Here is an 18,335-nt window from a genome sequence, read left to right as displayed (position 1 = left end):
ACTACGTAGGCAGTATGCTGTCCAAAAGATTAGCCTTAAGACAGAAGGGAGACACAGTACAACTGTACACCTACAGGGAAATTTCATCAGAATGCTTTTCAAGAGAAATCGTGGCCTAGTGGACAGAGGCCGGGCCTGGGAGTAAGAAGGATCTGGGTCCTAATCCTGCCTCTGCCACCTGTCTCCTGTGTGACCCTGGGCAAATCACTTCACTTTTCTGGGCCTCGGTTCCCTCATCTGGAAAATGGGGATTAAGACTTTGATCCCCATAAGACATGTGGATTGTGGTCCCACCTGATTAACTTGTACCTAACCCAGCTCTTAGTACAGTGCCTACCACACAGTAAGCGCTCAAATACAATTATATATGCACTCTAGAATTCCTACAATACAACTAGAAAGGACATTAAGGTTCAGCTGCCACTGCCTTTCTATCAAGACAACCACCAACACACTTAAATATACTAACACATATTGAGTGCAAAAGGCAGAAACAGAACTTACCAATTTTTTGATGGAATATCTTGTCAAAAGTCAGTTCACTCCTTTCTCCAAGGTATTTCTGCATTACACTCCGAATGCTGAAAGGCAAGAGAGAGATAGGTTCTTAATGGGACATATCACACTTTGAGGAAAAAATCCCTAAGACACATACTACTAAAGGTGGATATTTAGCATCAGATCACGTCTTCCTAAACAGTGAAATGTTTTTGAATGAATTGTTGCTGTCACCTCATGGGATTCACATGAGAAGTAGCGTGGCCTAGTGGATAGAGCCTGTGCCTGGGCATCAGAAGGACCTGGGTTCTAATCCCAGCTCTGCCACTTGTCTGCTGTGTGACCTGGGGCAAGCCACTTGAGTTCCCTGGGCCTCAATTCTCTCATGTGTGAAATGGGGATTAATACTGTGAGCCCCACTTGGGACATGGACTGTCTCCAAACTGATTAGCTTGTACCTAAGCTAATGATTAGCATTAATAATAATAAGAGTGGTATTTCAATCAATCAATCAATTGTATTTATTGAGCGCTTACTGCGTACAGAGCACTGTACTAAGTGCTTGGGAAGTACAAGTTGGCAACATATACAGACAGTCCCTACCCAATAGTGGGCTCACAGTCTAGAAGAATTAGAAGAATTAGAAGAAGAAGTCTAGAAGAAGTATTTGTTAGGCACTTACTATGAAATGGAGTAGATATAAGAAAATTGGGTTGGGCAGAGTCCCTGTCCTCCCACATAGGGCTCACAGTCTTCATCCCCATTTTACAGATGGGGGAACTAAGACCCAGAGAAGTAAAGTGACTTGCCCAAGGTCACACAGCAGGCCAGGGGTGGTACTGGCATTAGAACCCAGGTCCTTGTGACTCCCAGGCCCATGCTCTTTCAGTGTCTGGCACATAGTGGGCACTTAAATACCATAAAAATGAAGAAAATAAAGAAATAAAATTTAAAAAGACGTTAAAAGAAACAATATGGTTTGTCCACCCACAGTTAAAATTGTGGGATTAAAAAAACTATAAAGCGATCCAGCTTTAGAACAGTGCCTGGTACATGGTAAATACTTAAATATCCCCCCTTCCCACCCCCTTCCAAACACCGCTAACACTGCCTCACCGCCCCCCCCCCCCAAAAAAAAAAACTTCAAGAAAGCAGGTGAATGCATAAACATGATTGGGGACAACAATCTTAATGGAAACAGGAGTTCAAAAGTAACTCGAGCTGTTCAAAGAGTTATCCTGCTACCACATGACTTTTGTGAAAAAAAAAGGGAACTCATTCATTCAGTTGTATTATTGAGGGGTTACTGCAATAATAATAATAATGGCATTTATTAAGCGCTTACTATGTGCAAAGTACTGTTCTAAGCGCTGACGTGCAGAACACTGTACTAAGCGTTTGGGAGAGTCCAATACAACAATAAACAGACACATTCCCTGCCCACAGTGAGCTCACGGTGCAGAGGGGGGATGGCAGTGTGGCCCAAGGGAAAGAGCAAGGAACCAGGAGTGAGGAGAGGCGGGCTCTGCCACTGGCCATCTCTGTGACCTTGGTAAAATCTGATGTGCAAAAAGAAAATAACGGCTTAAATGAAGGAAATCAATGGTGGCCTGGAACTGCTCACGTTACCACCACAGCTCAAAACCCAACCTGTGGGGCTTGTTGTTGGCGGGGGCCAGCGACCAAATCTGGACCAATCGCTACAGGAAATTTCAGCCCTCGCCACTCCCCTCTGCCTCTGGACTCTCAGCCCCACAGTTTCCTCATCTGAAATAACTGCCCTCTCTCCCCCTCTTAGCTGGTCAGCCCCATGCAGGGCAGGTACAGAGTTCCATCTCTTGGCCTGCACCCACCCCAGCACTTAGCACAGTGCTCAGCACAGAGTCAGCCCTGAATAAGTACCGTCACTGCGAGCTACAGACGGCTGCCGTTGGACTGAGTCAACAATTCCCCTTCATGGAAAAACCACCAACGCAGATACAACAGGCTCCTGCTTTTGCAGTCTCCTCCAACTGATCAATCATTAGCATTGATCGGGTGCAGAGGAGTCAATCAATCGATGGTACTTACTGAGCAGTTACTGTGTGCAGAGCACTGTAGTAAGCGCTTGGGAGAGCACAATATAACTGTCACATTCCCCATCCACAGTGAACGTACAGTATAGAGGGGGGAGGCAGATATTGATGGAAAGAAATAAATGACAGAGATGCAATTCTGGTTGCTCCAAATACCAATGGAAACCGTTCTCTGCCTCCCGGGGCCCGGGGGGGGAAGGAGGACCTGGAAAAGGTAGAATTCCATCCCGGTTTTTGAGACAAGAAGGGAAGCGACTTTCCCACGGTTACGGGGCATCCAGGGTCGGAGGTGCGAGCGAAGCCCAGCCTCCTTTCTCCCCCACTGTGGACCTTCGGACTCTTCCTGAGGCTTTCACCTCTGCCACCTGTTTTCTCTTCCTTGTGGCGGGCTTTGTAGGGGGCTCAATATTAAGCTCCAGTGAAAGTTGTCGGGGCTGGGGGGGCGGGGGGGGAAGGAGTTGCTGTACTAAGCGTTTGGGAAAGTTCAACACAATCGGCAGGCAGTGGTCCCTGCCTTAAGAGAGCTTACGATCTAGTGGGGTAGACGCTGATCATATAAAACAGGAACGGAAGGAAGAAGTGTTCATATAGAGAACGCAAAATGATACGTCAGTCGTTCTCAGGGAGAACAGTGGCGGGCAAAAGTGCTAGATGATTGGAGGAAGAGAAGAGAAATGAATCCCAGAAAACCTCCTGGAGTAGATTTGGTTTCTGAAGGCCTTTGAAGATGGGGAGAGCTATGGTCTTGCAGATGGGAAGGGAAAGGACGTGCCAGGCAGCAGAAAGGATGTGATTAGGGGGTCAGAGGTGAGGCAGCACAAGAAGCACCCTGACCTAGTGAGAAGAGCCCTAACCTGGAAGCCAAAGGACCTGGGTTCTCATCCCAGCTCTGCCACTAGCAGGTTGTGTGACCTTGGCTAAGTCATTCCTCTGTCCCTCAGTTTCCTCAACTGCAAACTGGAGATGCAATACCTGTTCTCCCTCCTTAGACTGTGTGGCCCATGTGGTACCTGATGATCTTGTATCTACCCCAGCGCTTAGTACAGTACTTGGCACATAGTAAGCACTGAATAAAGGCCACCGTTGGCCTGGTACACTAAGGTGAGCAGAGCTTTGATGCAAACAGACTTTCTTTCCGAGCAATGAAGTTTTAGAACCTAGCTCTGTGGCCACAGTGCTTTTCTAGCATGTCAGACTGCATTTCAAGGCAGTAGGACGACACTTACTGAAAGTCTTTAAAAGAACATATAAAATACGATATAAAAATTTATATCCACTAAAAAGTCATCCATTCATTCAATCATATTTTTTGAGGGCTTTCTGTGCGCAGAGCATTGTACCATGCGCTTGGGAGAGTACAATATAACAACAGACTAACCACAACAAGCTTACAGTCTAGAGGGGGAGACGGACATTAATAGAAATAAATAAATGACAGATCTAGACGTAAGTGCTTTGGGACTGCCAGGGTGGGGGCGAGAATGAATAATAATAATAATAATGATGGCATTTATTAAGCGCTTACTATGTGCAAAGCACTGAGGGAGCGAGTCAGGATGGTGCAGAAGGGAGAGGGAAAAGAAGAAAGGAGGGCTTAGTCAGGGAAGGCCTCTTGGAGGAGATGGGCCTTCAGTAAGGCTTTGAAGGAGGAGAGAGTCATTGTCAGATTTGAGTTCAACAAGGCACTAACTTACAACTCTACTCCTAATCTGATAATGCCCAATCAATTGATGATTACTGTAATCAAAATCGACGGTATTTACTGAGCGCTTCCTGGGTGCAAAGCACTGGACTGAGCGCTTGGTAGAGGAGGAGACAACAGAGTGGCAGACACATTCCTGCCCTGACAAATCAGAGGGGAAGACGGACATTAAATGAAGAAATAAGTACCTGTGGTGTCATTTTTTCCAAAACATGAGGCTCTTGAGGAAATTACTACCGCATTCTAGCAGAACTGAGGGTGTATCACGCCCGCTCATGCCTTTGAATTTTTTAAATCGTCTCAGCTCGGTTTTCATTCTTTTCTTATTTATAACTTGAACTTGACTCCTACCCTACTCCTCTTCCAGTTTCCTTCCTATTAGAGTTGAATTCCTCGACTCATTTGAATAAATATTTCTGAGGTATGAGTCTTAACTAGATGGACTAGAAAAATTTTTTTTAAAAAAACCACTTCACATTTCCTCTTTAGCCAGCAGACTTCCTATCTTTATATTGTTATTTTTTCCTACAATTCCTGATTGTTATCTTGAATTCTACTTTTGTTTTTGTATTTTCTTCAGTGTACTTTTGATCCCTTGCACGATTTGATCATTTGGTTTGGGGAATTTGACTGAATTAAAAGTCCTGATTATCAATGGGCCAAGAAAAGACAATGAGGCATAAGAGAGTTTCACTGCTCCTTGTCAGCACAAATAACTCACGTACTGTAATCAATCAATCAATCAATTGCATTTATTGAGTGCTTACTGTGTGCAGAGCACTGTACTAAGTGCTTGGGAAGTGCAAGTTAGCAACATATAGCTGTAACAGCTCAAGGCTACCCTCTCTACCACACAGGACCTCATTCATAAACCAACACACTTCAGACTTGTTTTCAATCCTTCTGTTTTTAAACGGTATTTGTTCCGTCCGATTGGACGTGATCGGTTTATGTTCCAATACCAAAGAACGGAGATTTGACTAAAGGTGGCAATCATCGTACCACTTCCTTGGTCTCACATGTCAGCAAAGTATTGCTAAAAACTATACAGCGTCAAATAGAGACCTTTGTGGAACGTGAACTGCCCGATGGTCAAGCAGGAGTCCGGAAAGGACGAGGGATGCAAGAAAATATTGCTGATGTCTGCTGGATAGTTGAAAGGACAAGAGAGTACCAAAAGGCAGTCAGAATGTGCTTTGTCGATTAGAGTAAGGCCTCTGACTGTGTGGATCATGAGAAGCTCTGGAGGACATTAAGGAAAATGGGTATGCCAGGCCAGTTGATTGTATTAATACAAAACCCATTTGCCAGACAGAAGGCTACTGTAAGAACGGAATATGGACAAACTGATCGGTTGCCCATTAGTAAGGGTGTAAGATAAAGATTTATCTCATCACCAGTTATCTGTTCATCCTTTATGTCCAATACAGAATGAGAGAAGCTGGACTGGATGAGGATGAACTGGGGGGTAGAGATTGGAGGAAGGAATACAACCAACCTTCGTTATGCTGGTGATACTACCCAACAAGCAGAAAGTGGTTACAGCCCAGGCCTGGGACTCAGAAGGTCAGGGGTTCTCATCCTGGCCCTGCCACTTGTCTGCTGTAGGACCCTGAGCAAGTCACTTCACATTTCTGGGCCTCAGTTCCCTCATCTGTAAAATGGGGATTGAGACTGTGAGCCCCATGTGGGACAAGAGGCCTTTCCAGACTGAGCCCCCCTTTTCCTCTGCTCCTCCTCCCCTCCCCATCACCTCTATTCCCTCCCTCTGCTCTACCCCCTCCCCACCCCACAACACTTGTGTATATAGGTACATAGTTATTATTGTATTTATTTTATTAATGATGTGTATATATCTATAATTCTATTTATTTATATTGGTGCTATTGATGCCTGTCTAGTTTTGTTTTGTTGTCTGTCTCTCCCCTTCTAAACTGTGAGCCCGTTGTTGAGTAGGGATTGTCTGTATTTGTTGCCAAACTGTACTTTCCAAATGCTTGGTACAGTGTTCTGCACACAGTAAGCGCTCAATAAATACGACTGAATGAATGAATGAATGAATGACAACCTGATTACCCTGTATCTACCCCAGTGCTTAGAACGGTGCCTGGGGTATAGTAGTAAGCACTTAACAAATGCCATTAAAAAATAATAGGGGAGACAGACACAAAATAATTTACAGGTAGAAGAGAGAAAGGAGGGAAAGATGCACTTGGGGATGGCGAAGGGTGGAACTAGTAGAGCACATCTGTCCCAAAGGGGAATGGGGAGTTCGGCCTGCCAAAGAACTCATCTGGCAAGTTGGAAGGGTGTGAGTAGAGGAGCAGGAAAAGGAATTGGAAAAGCACAAGTGAAGGTGGAGGAATTTTGCACTCTCTCTCTCCCCCCCCCAACCCCGCCATGGGTTTTTTGGGGGGTTTTGTTTTCAGGGGGTGCTTTTAGGAGTATTTGTTAAGTGCTTACTATGGGTCAAACTCTGGTCAAAGCACTGGGATAAGATACACATCAATTAGGTTAAGTCCCTGCTCCGCTAGGGGCTCCTAAGCTGACCAGGAGGGAGAAGAGCGGAACTGAGGCCTGGGGAAGTGAAGTGATTTGCCCAAGATCATACAACGGACAAGTGGCAGAGCAGGGATTAGAATCCGGGTTCTCTGACTCCCAGGCTTCGGATCTTTCCGCTAAGCCATGCTGCTTCTCAAACTCCTTAAAATTCCCACTGGGCTGGATGAAGGAACCAGACAACTTGGTACGGGAGTGATCTGTCGGAGATGTGGGTTGTTTTCGGGGGGGGGGGGGGGGAGGGGACACACCAGCTGATTTGCGTCAAGCCCCCCCAACCTCTCTTGGGCCGATCTCTCAATCAGCTCGCCCCCTCCTACTCACCTCACTGCTCTCCTACTACAACCCAGTCCGCACACTTTGCTCCTCTAATGCCAACCTTCTCCCCGTGCCCTGATCTCGTCTATCTCGCCGCCGACCCCTTTCCCACGTCCTCCCCCTAGCCTGGAACTCCTTCCCCCTCCATATATGCCAGACCACCCTTCTCTCCACCTTCAAACCATTATTAAGGTTACCTCCTCCAAGAGGCCTTCCCTGCTTAAGTCCTCTGTTCCCCAGCTCCTCTCCCATCTGCACTGTCTATTCATTCATTCAATTGTATTTATTGAGCACTTACTGTGAGCAGAACACTGTACTAAGCGCTTGGGAGGTACAAGTTGGCGACATATAGAGACGGTCCCTACCCAACAATGGGCTCACAGTCTAGAAGTCTATGCACTTAGATCTGTGACCTTTGGACATTTGATATTCACCCCACCATCGAGCCCACAGCACTTAGGCATATCTCTTTAAATTCCACATTATGAGTTATTTATTCATATTTACATCTGTCTCTTCCTCTAGCCTGTAAGCTCACTATTGGCAGGGAACAGATCTGCTCATTCTGTTAAATTGTACTAAGAAACAGTATGGCCTAGTGGATAGAGGCCAGGCTTGGGAGTGAGAAGGACCTGGGTTCTAATCCTAGATCTGCCACTTGTCTGCCGGATGACCTTGGGCAAGTCACTTCACTTCTCTCCTCAGTTACCTCATCTGTAAAGTGGGTGTTAAAACTGTGAGCTCCCTGTGGGACAGAGACTGTGTCCAACCTGATTTGCTTGTATCCACCCCAATGCTTAGTACAGTGCCTGGCCCATAGTAACCAATACCATTTAAAAAAAATCAAGACAGTCTCCTCTGCTGCAGTGTGGCTTCTTCAAATGAATAAATGACAGATGGCAAAACTAGATTTGACCATTCCTCAAGCTACTAGAATGGGCCCCCATTTCTGCACAATTCCCTCACAAAGCTCTCCTACCAAAAACCATATTGGCTTTTTTTAAGTACACCTGATGCCTCAGATAAAGAATTGGAGAAGTAGCAAGACTTGATGGATACAGCCCAGGGCTTGCAGTCAGAAGGACCTGGGTTCTAATCCTGGCTCTGTCACTAGTCTGCCAGGTGACCTAGAGCTAGACACTTCCCTTCTCTGGGCCTCAGTTCCCTCATCTGTAAAATAGGGATTAAGACTGTGAGCCCCACATGGGACAGGGACTGCGTCTAACCTGATTAGCTTGTATCTACCACAGCCATTAGTACAGTGCCTGGAACATAGTATGCGCTTAACAAATACCATTAGAAAAAAAAATCAAGACAGTTTCCATGGCAACCATGGCTTTCTTCAAGCTAATTAAGGCACAGACTGCAAAAGTATATTTGACCATTAGTGAAGTTCTTGAACGGGCAAATATTTCTGTGCAGTTTCCCCTCACAAAGCTCTCCCACCACCAGGATAGGACATACTGGCCTTCTCAAATACTTCTAATAATGATGGTATTTGTTAAGCGCTTACTGTGTGCAAAGAATAATCTGTAAGACACCTCACCCAAAGCTGGTATCAATCAACCGATGGCATTTATTGAGTGCTTACTGTGCGCAGAGCACTGTACTAAGCACTTGGGAGAGTCCAATCCAACAGAGTTGTCAGACTTGTTCCCATTTTTCTCCTTTAAATCAAGAATTCAACATAGGCTGAGACAAAAAAAAAATTACATAATCAAATATTTTCGCTTTAATTTTTATCCATTATGAAACATCCTCGATATGTGCTGATTCCTCTAGCTCCTGCATATAATGCTGACTTTTATACTGTTTTACAGATAATATGGGACAGCGTCTTTTCCCTTAACTTCCCTTAAAGAAGCAGCGTGGCTCAGTGGAAAGAGCCCGGGCTTTGGAGTCAGAGGTCATGGGTTCAAATCCCGGCTCTGCCGATTGTCAGCTGTGTGAGTTTGGGCAAGTCACTTCACTTCTCTGAGCCTCAGTTACCTCATCTGCAAAATGGGGATGAAGACTATGAGCCCCCTGTGGGACAACCTGATCGCCTTGTAACCTCCCCAGTGCTTAGAACAGTACGTTACACATAGTAAGTACTTAATAAATGCCATTATTATTATTATTATTATTAACTTAAAACCCAGATAGAAATAGCCGAGTAAAACAGATCGATTCTGAAGTCATTCTCAAACGCATCTGCATAGTTCACAGCCTAGATTTTGTAAGGCTTCTTTGTTTTCCGGCTGCTTATTGATGCAGAAATATCTTGTATGTAATTTGCATTCCATTAACTGCTCGGCATGAGACAATTCACATTCTAAAGAAGGTCTACAACCTCAGAGGGCTAAATATAGATCAGCAATGGTGCTTTTTTTTTGTTACAATATTTTGACACCCTGCTCCCCTTTCCAATAGGGTTTGAAAACTTCACACTTAGATACCGGTTTGAATTTCAGTAGTGAAACCTCCGCACAGACACCAAGGAGCAGGCTTCTAGAAAGCATCAATCAAGGGTATTTATTGAGTGCTCTCTGAGTGCAGAGCACCGTACTAAGCACTTGGGAGAGTACAATACAACGGTGCACACAGTAAGTGCTCAATAAATACGATTGAATGAATGAATCAATTCCCTGCACGCCAAAATGCCACCATGCTTGAACCGCGGGATAATTTTCCAGTCTATCGCCGGCTATTCGATAAGTCCAAATCTGTCGTTATGGCTTCCTGAAATCACTTGGAACTTCTCCGCTCACATGAAGGAAGACACAGCCGTATACCAAGGCGGGTGGGCAGACAAGACAAAGAACAATGAACACACAGTACCGATTCACGTTACAAGATCCGGCTATGTAGAAAACACGAGAGTGGTGGAATGAAAATGTTCCCGAGAGGGGTTGGTGGGGAGGAAGTGCTATTTTGATTTATTCCAAGCTGTCCTGTGAGGACTTTCATTTTTTAAGGGCCTTGAACCCTTGGAGTTTCCCATTGCATCTTGTCCTAGAATTAATCCTGAGACAGAGAGAGAGAGAGAGAGAGAGAGAGAGAGAGAGAGAGAGAGAGAGAGAGAGAGAGAGAGAGAGAGAGAGAGAAGTGGTGGCGGGGGGAGTCGGGGGCTAGGTTGGGAGCAGGATGTCAATGTCAAAGGCGCTGTAACTATTCCGAAATCCCCCCATCAAGGGTGTGGGTAAGGGTTAAAAAGACCATGAGCAATTAACAATCATCCCCACACTGTGAACACAGACGGCAACTCCTGACTCCAGCGCCGTTTTAGAGCACTGGCAGACCTCTAGCCTGTCAGCTCGTTATAATAATAATAATGATGATGATAGCGATAATAACAATAGTATTTGTTAAGCGCTCACTGCTTGGAAAAGCAGCGTGGCTTTGTGGACAGAGATCCAGCCAGGGAGTCAGAAGGACATGGATTCTAGTCCCGGTTCCGCCGCCTGTCTGCCGGGTGATCTTGGGCAAATCACTTCGCATCCCTGGGCCTCGGTTACCTCATCTGGAAAATGGGGGTTAAGAGTTGGAGCCCCACTGGGGGACTGTGTCCAACCTGATTAACTTGTATCCACCCCAGCGTTCAGAACAGGTCTTGGCACATAGTAATAATGACAATAATAATAATGCTGGTATTTGTTAAGCGCTTACTATATGCCTAGCACTGTTCTAAGCGCTGGGGGGATACAAGGACATCAGGTTGTTCCACATGGGGCTCACAGTCTTACTCCCCATTTTACAGGTGAGGGAACTGAGGCCCAGAGAATAATAATAATAATAATAATGGTACTTGTTAAGCGCTCATTATGTGCCTAGCACTGTTCCAAGCGCTGGGGGGATACAAGGCAATCAGGTTGTCCACATGGGGCTCACAGTCTTACTCCCCATTCCACGGAGGAGGAAACTGAGGCCCAGCGAATAATAATAATGGTATTTGTTAAGTGCCTACTATGTGCCAAGCACTGTTCCAAGCACTGGGGGGACACAAGGCGATCAGGTTGTTCCACATGGGGCTCACAGTCTTACTCCCCATTTTACAGATGAGGTCACTGAGGCCCAGAGAAGTACCATAATTAATACCAGTATGACTACGTGCCAAGCCCTGTTCTGAGGACTGAGGTAGAGACAAGTTAATCAGGTTGGACACAGTCCCTGTCCCACCTGGGGCTCAGAGTCTCAGAAGGAGGGAGTGAGATTTAATCCGCATTTTACAGATGAGGCACTGAGAAGTTAAGTGACATGCCCAAGGTCACACAGCGGAACGGGGCAGAACCGGGACTATAACCCAAGTCCTCTGCCTCTTAGGTCTTCCCATTAGGCCATGCTGCTTCTCAAGGGCTTATTCTGTTGTATTCATTCAATCAGCCGTGTTTATTGAGCACTTACTGTGTGCAAAACACTATACTAAGCGCTTGGGAGAGTAAAATACAACAACAAACAGACACATTCGCTGCCCACAATTAGCTCCCAAGCATTTAGGCAGATAAGACCCCTCCAACTCTTAGGACTTCGATGAACTTGTCTCGACAGCAAAATTGGTTAATTGAGCACCAAAAACCAGGTCTCTCGGTGCTGCCATATGCTTAATCATTATTAATCATTACTACATCATTACTTTATTAATCATAATAATAAGGCATTCGTTAAGTGCTTACTATGTGTCAGGCACCGTACTAAACGCTGGTGTGGATACAAACAAATCGGGTTGGACATAGTCCGTGTCCCTCATAGGGCTTGCAGTCTTAAGAGAAGCAGCATGGCTCAGTGGGAAAGAGCACGGGCTTTGGAGTCAGAGGTCATGGGTTCAAATCCCGGCTCCGCCAGTTAGCTGTGTGACTTTGGGCAAGTCACTTAACTTCTCTGGGCCTCAGTTCCCTCATCTGTAAAATGGGGATGAAGACTGTGAGCCCCCCACCCCCCGGGGGGCAACCTGATCATCTTGTAACCTCTCCAGCGCTTAGGACAGTGCTCTGCACATAGTAAGCGCTTAATAAATTCCATCATTATTATTATTAATCACCATTTTAAAGATGAGGGAACTGAGGCACAGGGAAGTGAAGTGACTTGTCTAAGGTCACACAGCAGACAAGTGGTGGAGCCGGTATTAGAACCCATAACCTTCTGACTCCCAGAATACGGAATAAGAGCTTACTCTGGCCCCCAGTGTTTTTTCTGCCTGTTGAGGAGCTAGAGGGGAAGTTTGGGGCTACTATTTTTTTTAAAGGCATTTGTTAAGCACTTATTATGGGCCAGGCACGGTCCTAAGCACTGGGGTAAGTTATTCATTATATTGTACTCTCCCAAGTGCTTAGTACAGTGCTTTGCACACAGTCAGCGCTCAACCAATAGGACGGAAAAACGAACAAATGAATATTGGGCATAGTCCATGTCCCACATAGGGTTCACGGCCTTAATAATGATGGCATTTGTTAAGCACTTACTATGTGCAAAGCACTGTTCTAAGCGCTGGGAGGATAAAGGGTGATCAGGTTGTCCCATGCGGGGCTCACCATCTTAATCCCCATTTTACAGATGAGATAACAGGCTCAGAGAAGTTAAGTGACTTGCTCAAGGCCACACAGCAGACATAACAGGCTCAGAGAAGTTAAGTGACTTGCTCAAGGCCACACAGCAGACATGTGGCGGAGACGGGATTAGAACCCATGACCTCGGACTCCCAAACTCGGGCTCTTTCCACTAAGCCACGCGGCTTCTCACCCCTTAATCCCCATTTCGTTGAGGTAATTACTGTACTCTAGCAGGCGCTGAGTCCAGTGATCCGCACAGAGTAAGCACTCATTATCTAAGACTGAGTGACTGATTTGGGTGGACAGGGGGTGGGGGGCAGCATCATCCCTAGGAGGGGCTGCTTTGCATCCTAGAAAGATCCAGAAACCTCTGTCGTTCCTGGACACGCATCACTGACCATCACTTTCGCATCACCTCGTTCTCGCCCGTCCCGCCGTGGACCCCCGGCCCACGTCCTCCCCGTGGCCCGGAATGCCCTCTCTCCAAACATCCGCCAAGCTAGCCCTCTTCCTCCCTTCAAAGCCCTACTGAGAGCTCACCTCCTGGCTCTGCACACAGTAATAATAATAATAAGAAGAAGAATGATGGCATTTGTTAAGCGCTTACTATGTACCATGCACTCTACTAAGCGCTGGGGTAGCTACAAGGCAATTCCCCAGTGTTTAGAACAGTACTTTGCACACAGTAAGCGCTTAATAAATGTCATCAAAAAAAAAAGGTAATCAGGTTGTCCCACACGAGGCTCACAGTCTTAATCTCCATTTTTACAGATGAGGGAACTGAGGCACAAAGAAGTTAAGTGGCTTGCCCAAGGCCACATGGCAGACAAGTGTCAGAGAAGGGATTAGAACCCACGACTTCTGACCCCCAGGCCCGTGCTCTTGCCACTGGGCTATACTGCTCGATAAATAAGATTGAATTAATTAATCTTATTGAATTGGGATAAGATTCAATTAAATCTTTATTTATTTAACTGAATCTTTAAATTTAATCTTTAATAATCTTTATTAAAGATTATTAAAATTGAATTAATAAGCGCTTAGTACAGTGCTCTGCACACAGTAAGCGCTCAATAAATACGATTGATGATGATGATTGAATGAATGAATTCTTCTGGGGCACAGAGCAGGTGAACAGGAGTGGAGCCCACAGTCAAATGCCCACCCAAGTTTCCTACAGAGACCCCATTTATTACCAGAGTGACCGCCCCTTGCAAATATCATTATTGTTATTAGACTATGCCCAAAGGTGTGTCACAATAATGATATTAATAATTGTAGTATTTGTTAAGTGCTTACTAGGTCAGTACTGAGAGCTCACCTCCTCCAGGAGGCCTTCCCAGACTGAGCTCCCTCCTTCCTCTCCCCCTTTTCCCCCTCCCCATCCCCCCACCTTACCTCCTTCCCCTCCCCACAGCACCTGTATATATGTATATATGTTTGCACGTATTTATTACTCTATTTATTTTACTTGTACATATTTATTCTATTTATTTTATTCGGTTTATACATTTTGTTTTGTTGTCTGTCTCTCCCTTCCAGACTGTGAGCCCGCTGTTGGGTAGGGACCGTCTCTAGATGTCGCAAACTTGTACTTCCCAAGCCCTTAGTACAGTGCTCTGCACACAGTAAGCGCTCAATAAATACGACTGAATGAATGAATGTACAAACATATATACAAGTGCTGTGGGGAGGGGAAGGAGGTAGGATGGGGGGCATGGGAAGGAGAAGAGGGAAAAGGGGGCTCAGTCTGGGAAGGCCTCCTGGAGGAGTTGAGCTCTCAGTAATAAGAACAATAACTACAGCAATAGAGAAGCAATGTGGCCTAATAGATAGAGCATAGGTCTGGACATCACAAGGGCCTGGGTTTTAATTCCGGCTCCGCCACTCTTCGGCTGTGGGACCTTGGGCAAGTCACTTCACTTCTCTAGGCCCCAGTTTCCTCAACTGGAAAATAGGGATTAAATCCCCATTAACTCCCTCCTACTCGGACTTTGAGCCCCATGTGAGACAGGGACAGAGTCCAGGCTGAATATCTTCTATCTACCTCAAATACTCACTACAGTGCTTGGCATCTAGTTGAGAAGCAGCGTGGCTCAGTGGAAAGACCACGGGCTTTGGAATCAGAGGTCAAGGGTTCAAATCCCGGCTCCGCCAATTGTCAGCTGTGTGACTTTGGGCAAGTCACTTCACTTCTCTGGGCCTCAGCGACCTCATCTGTAAAATGGGGACGAAGACTGTGAGCCTCCTGTGGGACAACCTGATCACCTTGTAACCTCCCCAGCGCTCAGAACCGTGTTTTGCACATAGTAAGAGCTTAATAAATGCCATTATTATTATTATTATCTAGCTACTGCTGAACAAATAGTATTATCATTATTATTATGTTATTAAGTGCTTACTATGTGCCAGGCACTGTTCTAAGCCCCAGGGCAGATTCAAGCTAAATCGGGCTGGACACCGTCTTAATCCCCATTTTCCAGAGAGGGAACTGAGGCCCAGAGAAGTTAAGTGACTTACCAGAGGTCACACAGCAGGCAAGTGGCAGAGCCGGGATTAGAACCCACGTCCTCTGACTCCCAAGCCTGTGATCTTTCCACTAAGCCAGACCGTAAGCTGGCTGTGGGCAGGGAACACATCTATTGTTGTACTCTCCTCTCCCAAGTGCTTAGGACAGTGCCTCGCACTCAAAAAATACGGCCGAAAGAATGAATAAAACCAAGATTCCCAACTCTATTTTCCGAGCAGGGGGTGGCAACACCATCTCCGTCAAAATGCCAACGTTCCTGACAGTCACGATTTCGATGGAGAAACCGCTCTCGATGGGGAGCGCGGGAGGCACTGCCGCCTGAGAATTCACACTCCGTTTGCTCATCACCTGATGAATGCGGCGCTCCGCTCTTCTTAAATGTTTATGGTGCTAAGCGCTCAGTACAGTGCTTTGGACCCAGTAAGCGCTCAATAAATACAGTTGAATAAATCTCCTTCTCGCTAACCCCGGTTCCTGCCCTTTCAGGAAGAAGACTATTTATTAATAGCAATTATGTTCAGGATTTTCAATAGCTAAAAGCATCTGGATTGCGACACAACTGGCCTCAGCCTGGCAGTCATTTTTTCCCAAAGCTATTAAATTTCTAGAAATAGCAGCATTCTGCTTTTCAGGCCCCTAATTCCGACCTAATTGGGGAATTTCATTTAGTGATAATTCACTGCCAGATACTAATTGACCGTAATCCATCAAGAATATTTCATAATCCAATATTACGGAGCAATTTTTTTTAATGACACACTTAGTATTCCCTTCCCATGATGCCCTTAATTAATGCAATCTCTCCAAATACTGTTTTGCCAAGTTACAAACAGGGAGGGACAGAACTCTTTCTTCCTGAGGCCCACAAATTCATCCACTCTGGGTTTGGGTTTTTTTTTTTAATAGTATTTCTTAAGCGCTTACTATGTGCCAGGCACTATACTAAGCACTGGGGTAGATCCAAGCTAATCTGGTTGGACCCAGTTTATGTCCCACACAGGGCCCAAAGGCTTTAATCCCCATTTTACTGACGAGGTAACTGAGGTCCAGAGATGGGAAATGACTCGCCCAGGATCACACCGCAGACAAGTGGCGGAGCCAGGATTACAACCCATGGCCTTCTTACTTTCGGACCCATGCTCTATCCACTAAGCCATGCTGCTTCCTAAACCGAGGTCCTACGGAAATTCGAACGCGTACCGCTGGATTCAGAGCCCATAGTGCCATCCATTACAATTCATTCATTCAGTTGCATTTATTGAGCATTTACTGTGCGCAGAGCAGGGTACAAAGCACTTGGGAATGTACAATATAACAATAAATAGACCCATCCCCTGCCCACAGTGAGCTTACCGTCTAGGCGGGGAGAAAGACATTAATATAAATAATGTATAATATAATACAGTGTTCTAATCAGGCAATCGTATTTATTGAGCGCTTACTGTGTGCAGAGCACTGTACTAAGCGCTTCTACACATAGCAATCAATAAATAGCACTGACTGATTGATCGTTACGCCAAAGAAAGACACCTTAAAGAGCGCTTACTGTGTGCAAAGCACTGTACTAAGCATTTGTAAGAGTACGATAAAACAGCCGACGCATCCCCTGCCCATAACGAACTCACAGCCTAGAGGGGGAGACAGACACAAATATACATAAATAAATTACAGATATATACGTAAGTGCTGTGGGGCTAGGAAGGAAGATGAATAAAGGGAGCAAGTCAAGGTGACACAGAAGGGAGTGGGAGAAGAGGAGAGGAGGGCTTAGTCAGGGAAGGCTTCTTGGAGGAGATGGGCCTTCAATAGGGCTTTGAAGTGGGGACAGTCATCATCTGTCTGATATGAGGAGGGAGGGCATTCCAGGCCAGAGGTACGATCTGGCGAGATGGAAGAGATCGAGGTACGGAGAGAAGGACAGCATCTGGAAGTTATCTAGAAGCTTTCTTCTCAACAGTCCAAAAGAAGCACCCACAGATTTTCTCACATACCTTCATTTTCATCACATGAGAAAGTTAAGAAAAAATTGCATGAATATTTTAGTGACTTGACTCCATACAGGGCGAGAACAGGAAGTGCATCAGACACGACGTCTTCTTGCGCTTCAAGCCATCGGCTTGCCTCCTGCTGATAACATTTACACGTTGACCCTCCTGAAAAATCAGCAGCTTTAGTTTGAAAAACTTGGCACCGACAGTCTACAAATTTAGCTGCATCCTCACCAGAGAATTCAAAATCATCGACCATAATTAGGACATGCTTCTGACCCTTTTTTGGTTAAATACAGATGCGGTAACTCCATCCGATCAGGGGCCACTTAACGATGCTTGCCCAGTGTCACTTCAAAGAAAGAATTCACGTTCAAATTGCTCAACAGAGATGAAACCTGGAGGGTCAGCTACTTTTCTGAAACTCCGGCCATGTTTTAAAAATTAACAACCCAACTGTGGTATCTGGACCCATGTATTTATTTAATACTAACACACAGCCTTTATCCCTGCCCCAGCGCTTAGAACAGTGTTTGACACATAGCCGTAGCTTAACGAGTACCATAAAAAATAGATAAATAAATCAAAGTCACATTGGACATACGATGCCTAGAATAATGTCGGGGGACCAACAGGGCTTTGCTGCCTCTAGCAAGGATGACCCTTAGCGTCATTCAGGTCTAGGCTGTAAGTTGGTTGTGGGCAGGAAATGTATCTGTTTATTGTTCTATTGGACTCTTCCAAGCATTTAGTACGGTGCTCTGCACACAGTAAGTACTCAATAAATACAACTGAAGGAATGAATGATGGTCACACACCATCTTTACGGCCCCATCTCCTCCAAGAAGCCTTCCCCGATTCAGCCCTCTTTCCCCCACCTCCCTCTCCCTTCTGCATCATCTCTGCACTTTGCTCTTTGGACACTTGATATTCGCCCTCCGCCCACCCCACAGCACCGATGTACATCTCTAAATTCGATAGGATAAATTTCTTATTTATTCATATTAATGCCTGTCTCCCCCCCGCCAAGACCGTAAGCTCTTTATGGGCAGGGAATGTGTCTGCTAATTCTGATGTGCTGTCCTCCCCCAAGAGTTTGGCCCAGTGATCTGTACATGATAAGCGGTCAATAAATACCAC

General features: G+C 45.6%; 1 protein-coding gene across 2 annotated transcripts in view; it reads right to left on the bottom strand.

Annotated features, from left to right (window-relative positions):
- GRK3 (G protein-coupled receptor kinase 3) overlaps nucleotides 1-18,335 on the bottom strand; it is a 151,243-nt gene that overhangs the window by 120,713 nt on the left and 12,195 nt on the right. Inside the window, exon 2 of one of the 2 annotated variants that reach the window (XM_038763157.1) lies at nucleotides 505-581. The exons of the other annotated variant lie outside the window; for it this stretch is intronic. Coding sequence (XP_038619085.1) covers nucleotides 505-581 — 77 coding nt within the window. The remainder of the gene's footprint in view (nucleotides 1-504; nucleotides 582-18,335) is intronic. 2 annotated transcript variants of the gene reach the window in all.

Source organism: Tachyglossus aculeatus, chromosome 21, assembly GCF_015852505.1.
Source record: "Tachyglossus aculeatus isolate mTacAcu1 chromosome 21, mTacAcu1.pri, whole genome shotgun sequence".
Taxonomy (NCBI): Eukaryota; Metazoa; Chordata; class Mammalia; order Monotremata; family Tachyglossidae; genus Tachyglossus; species Tachyglossus aculeatus.
This window is presented reverse-complemented; position numbering and strand designations above follow the sequence as displayed.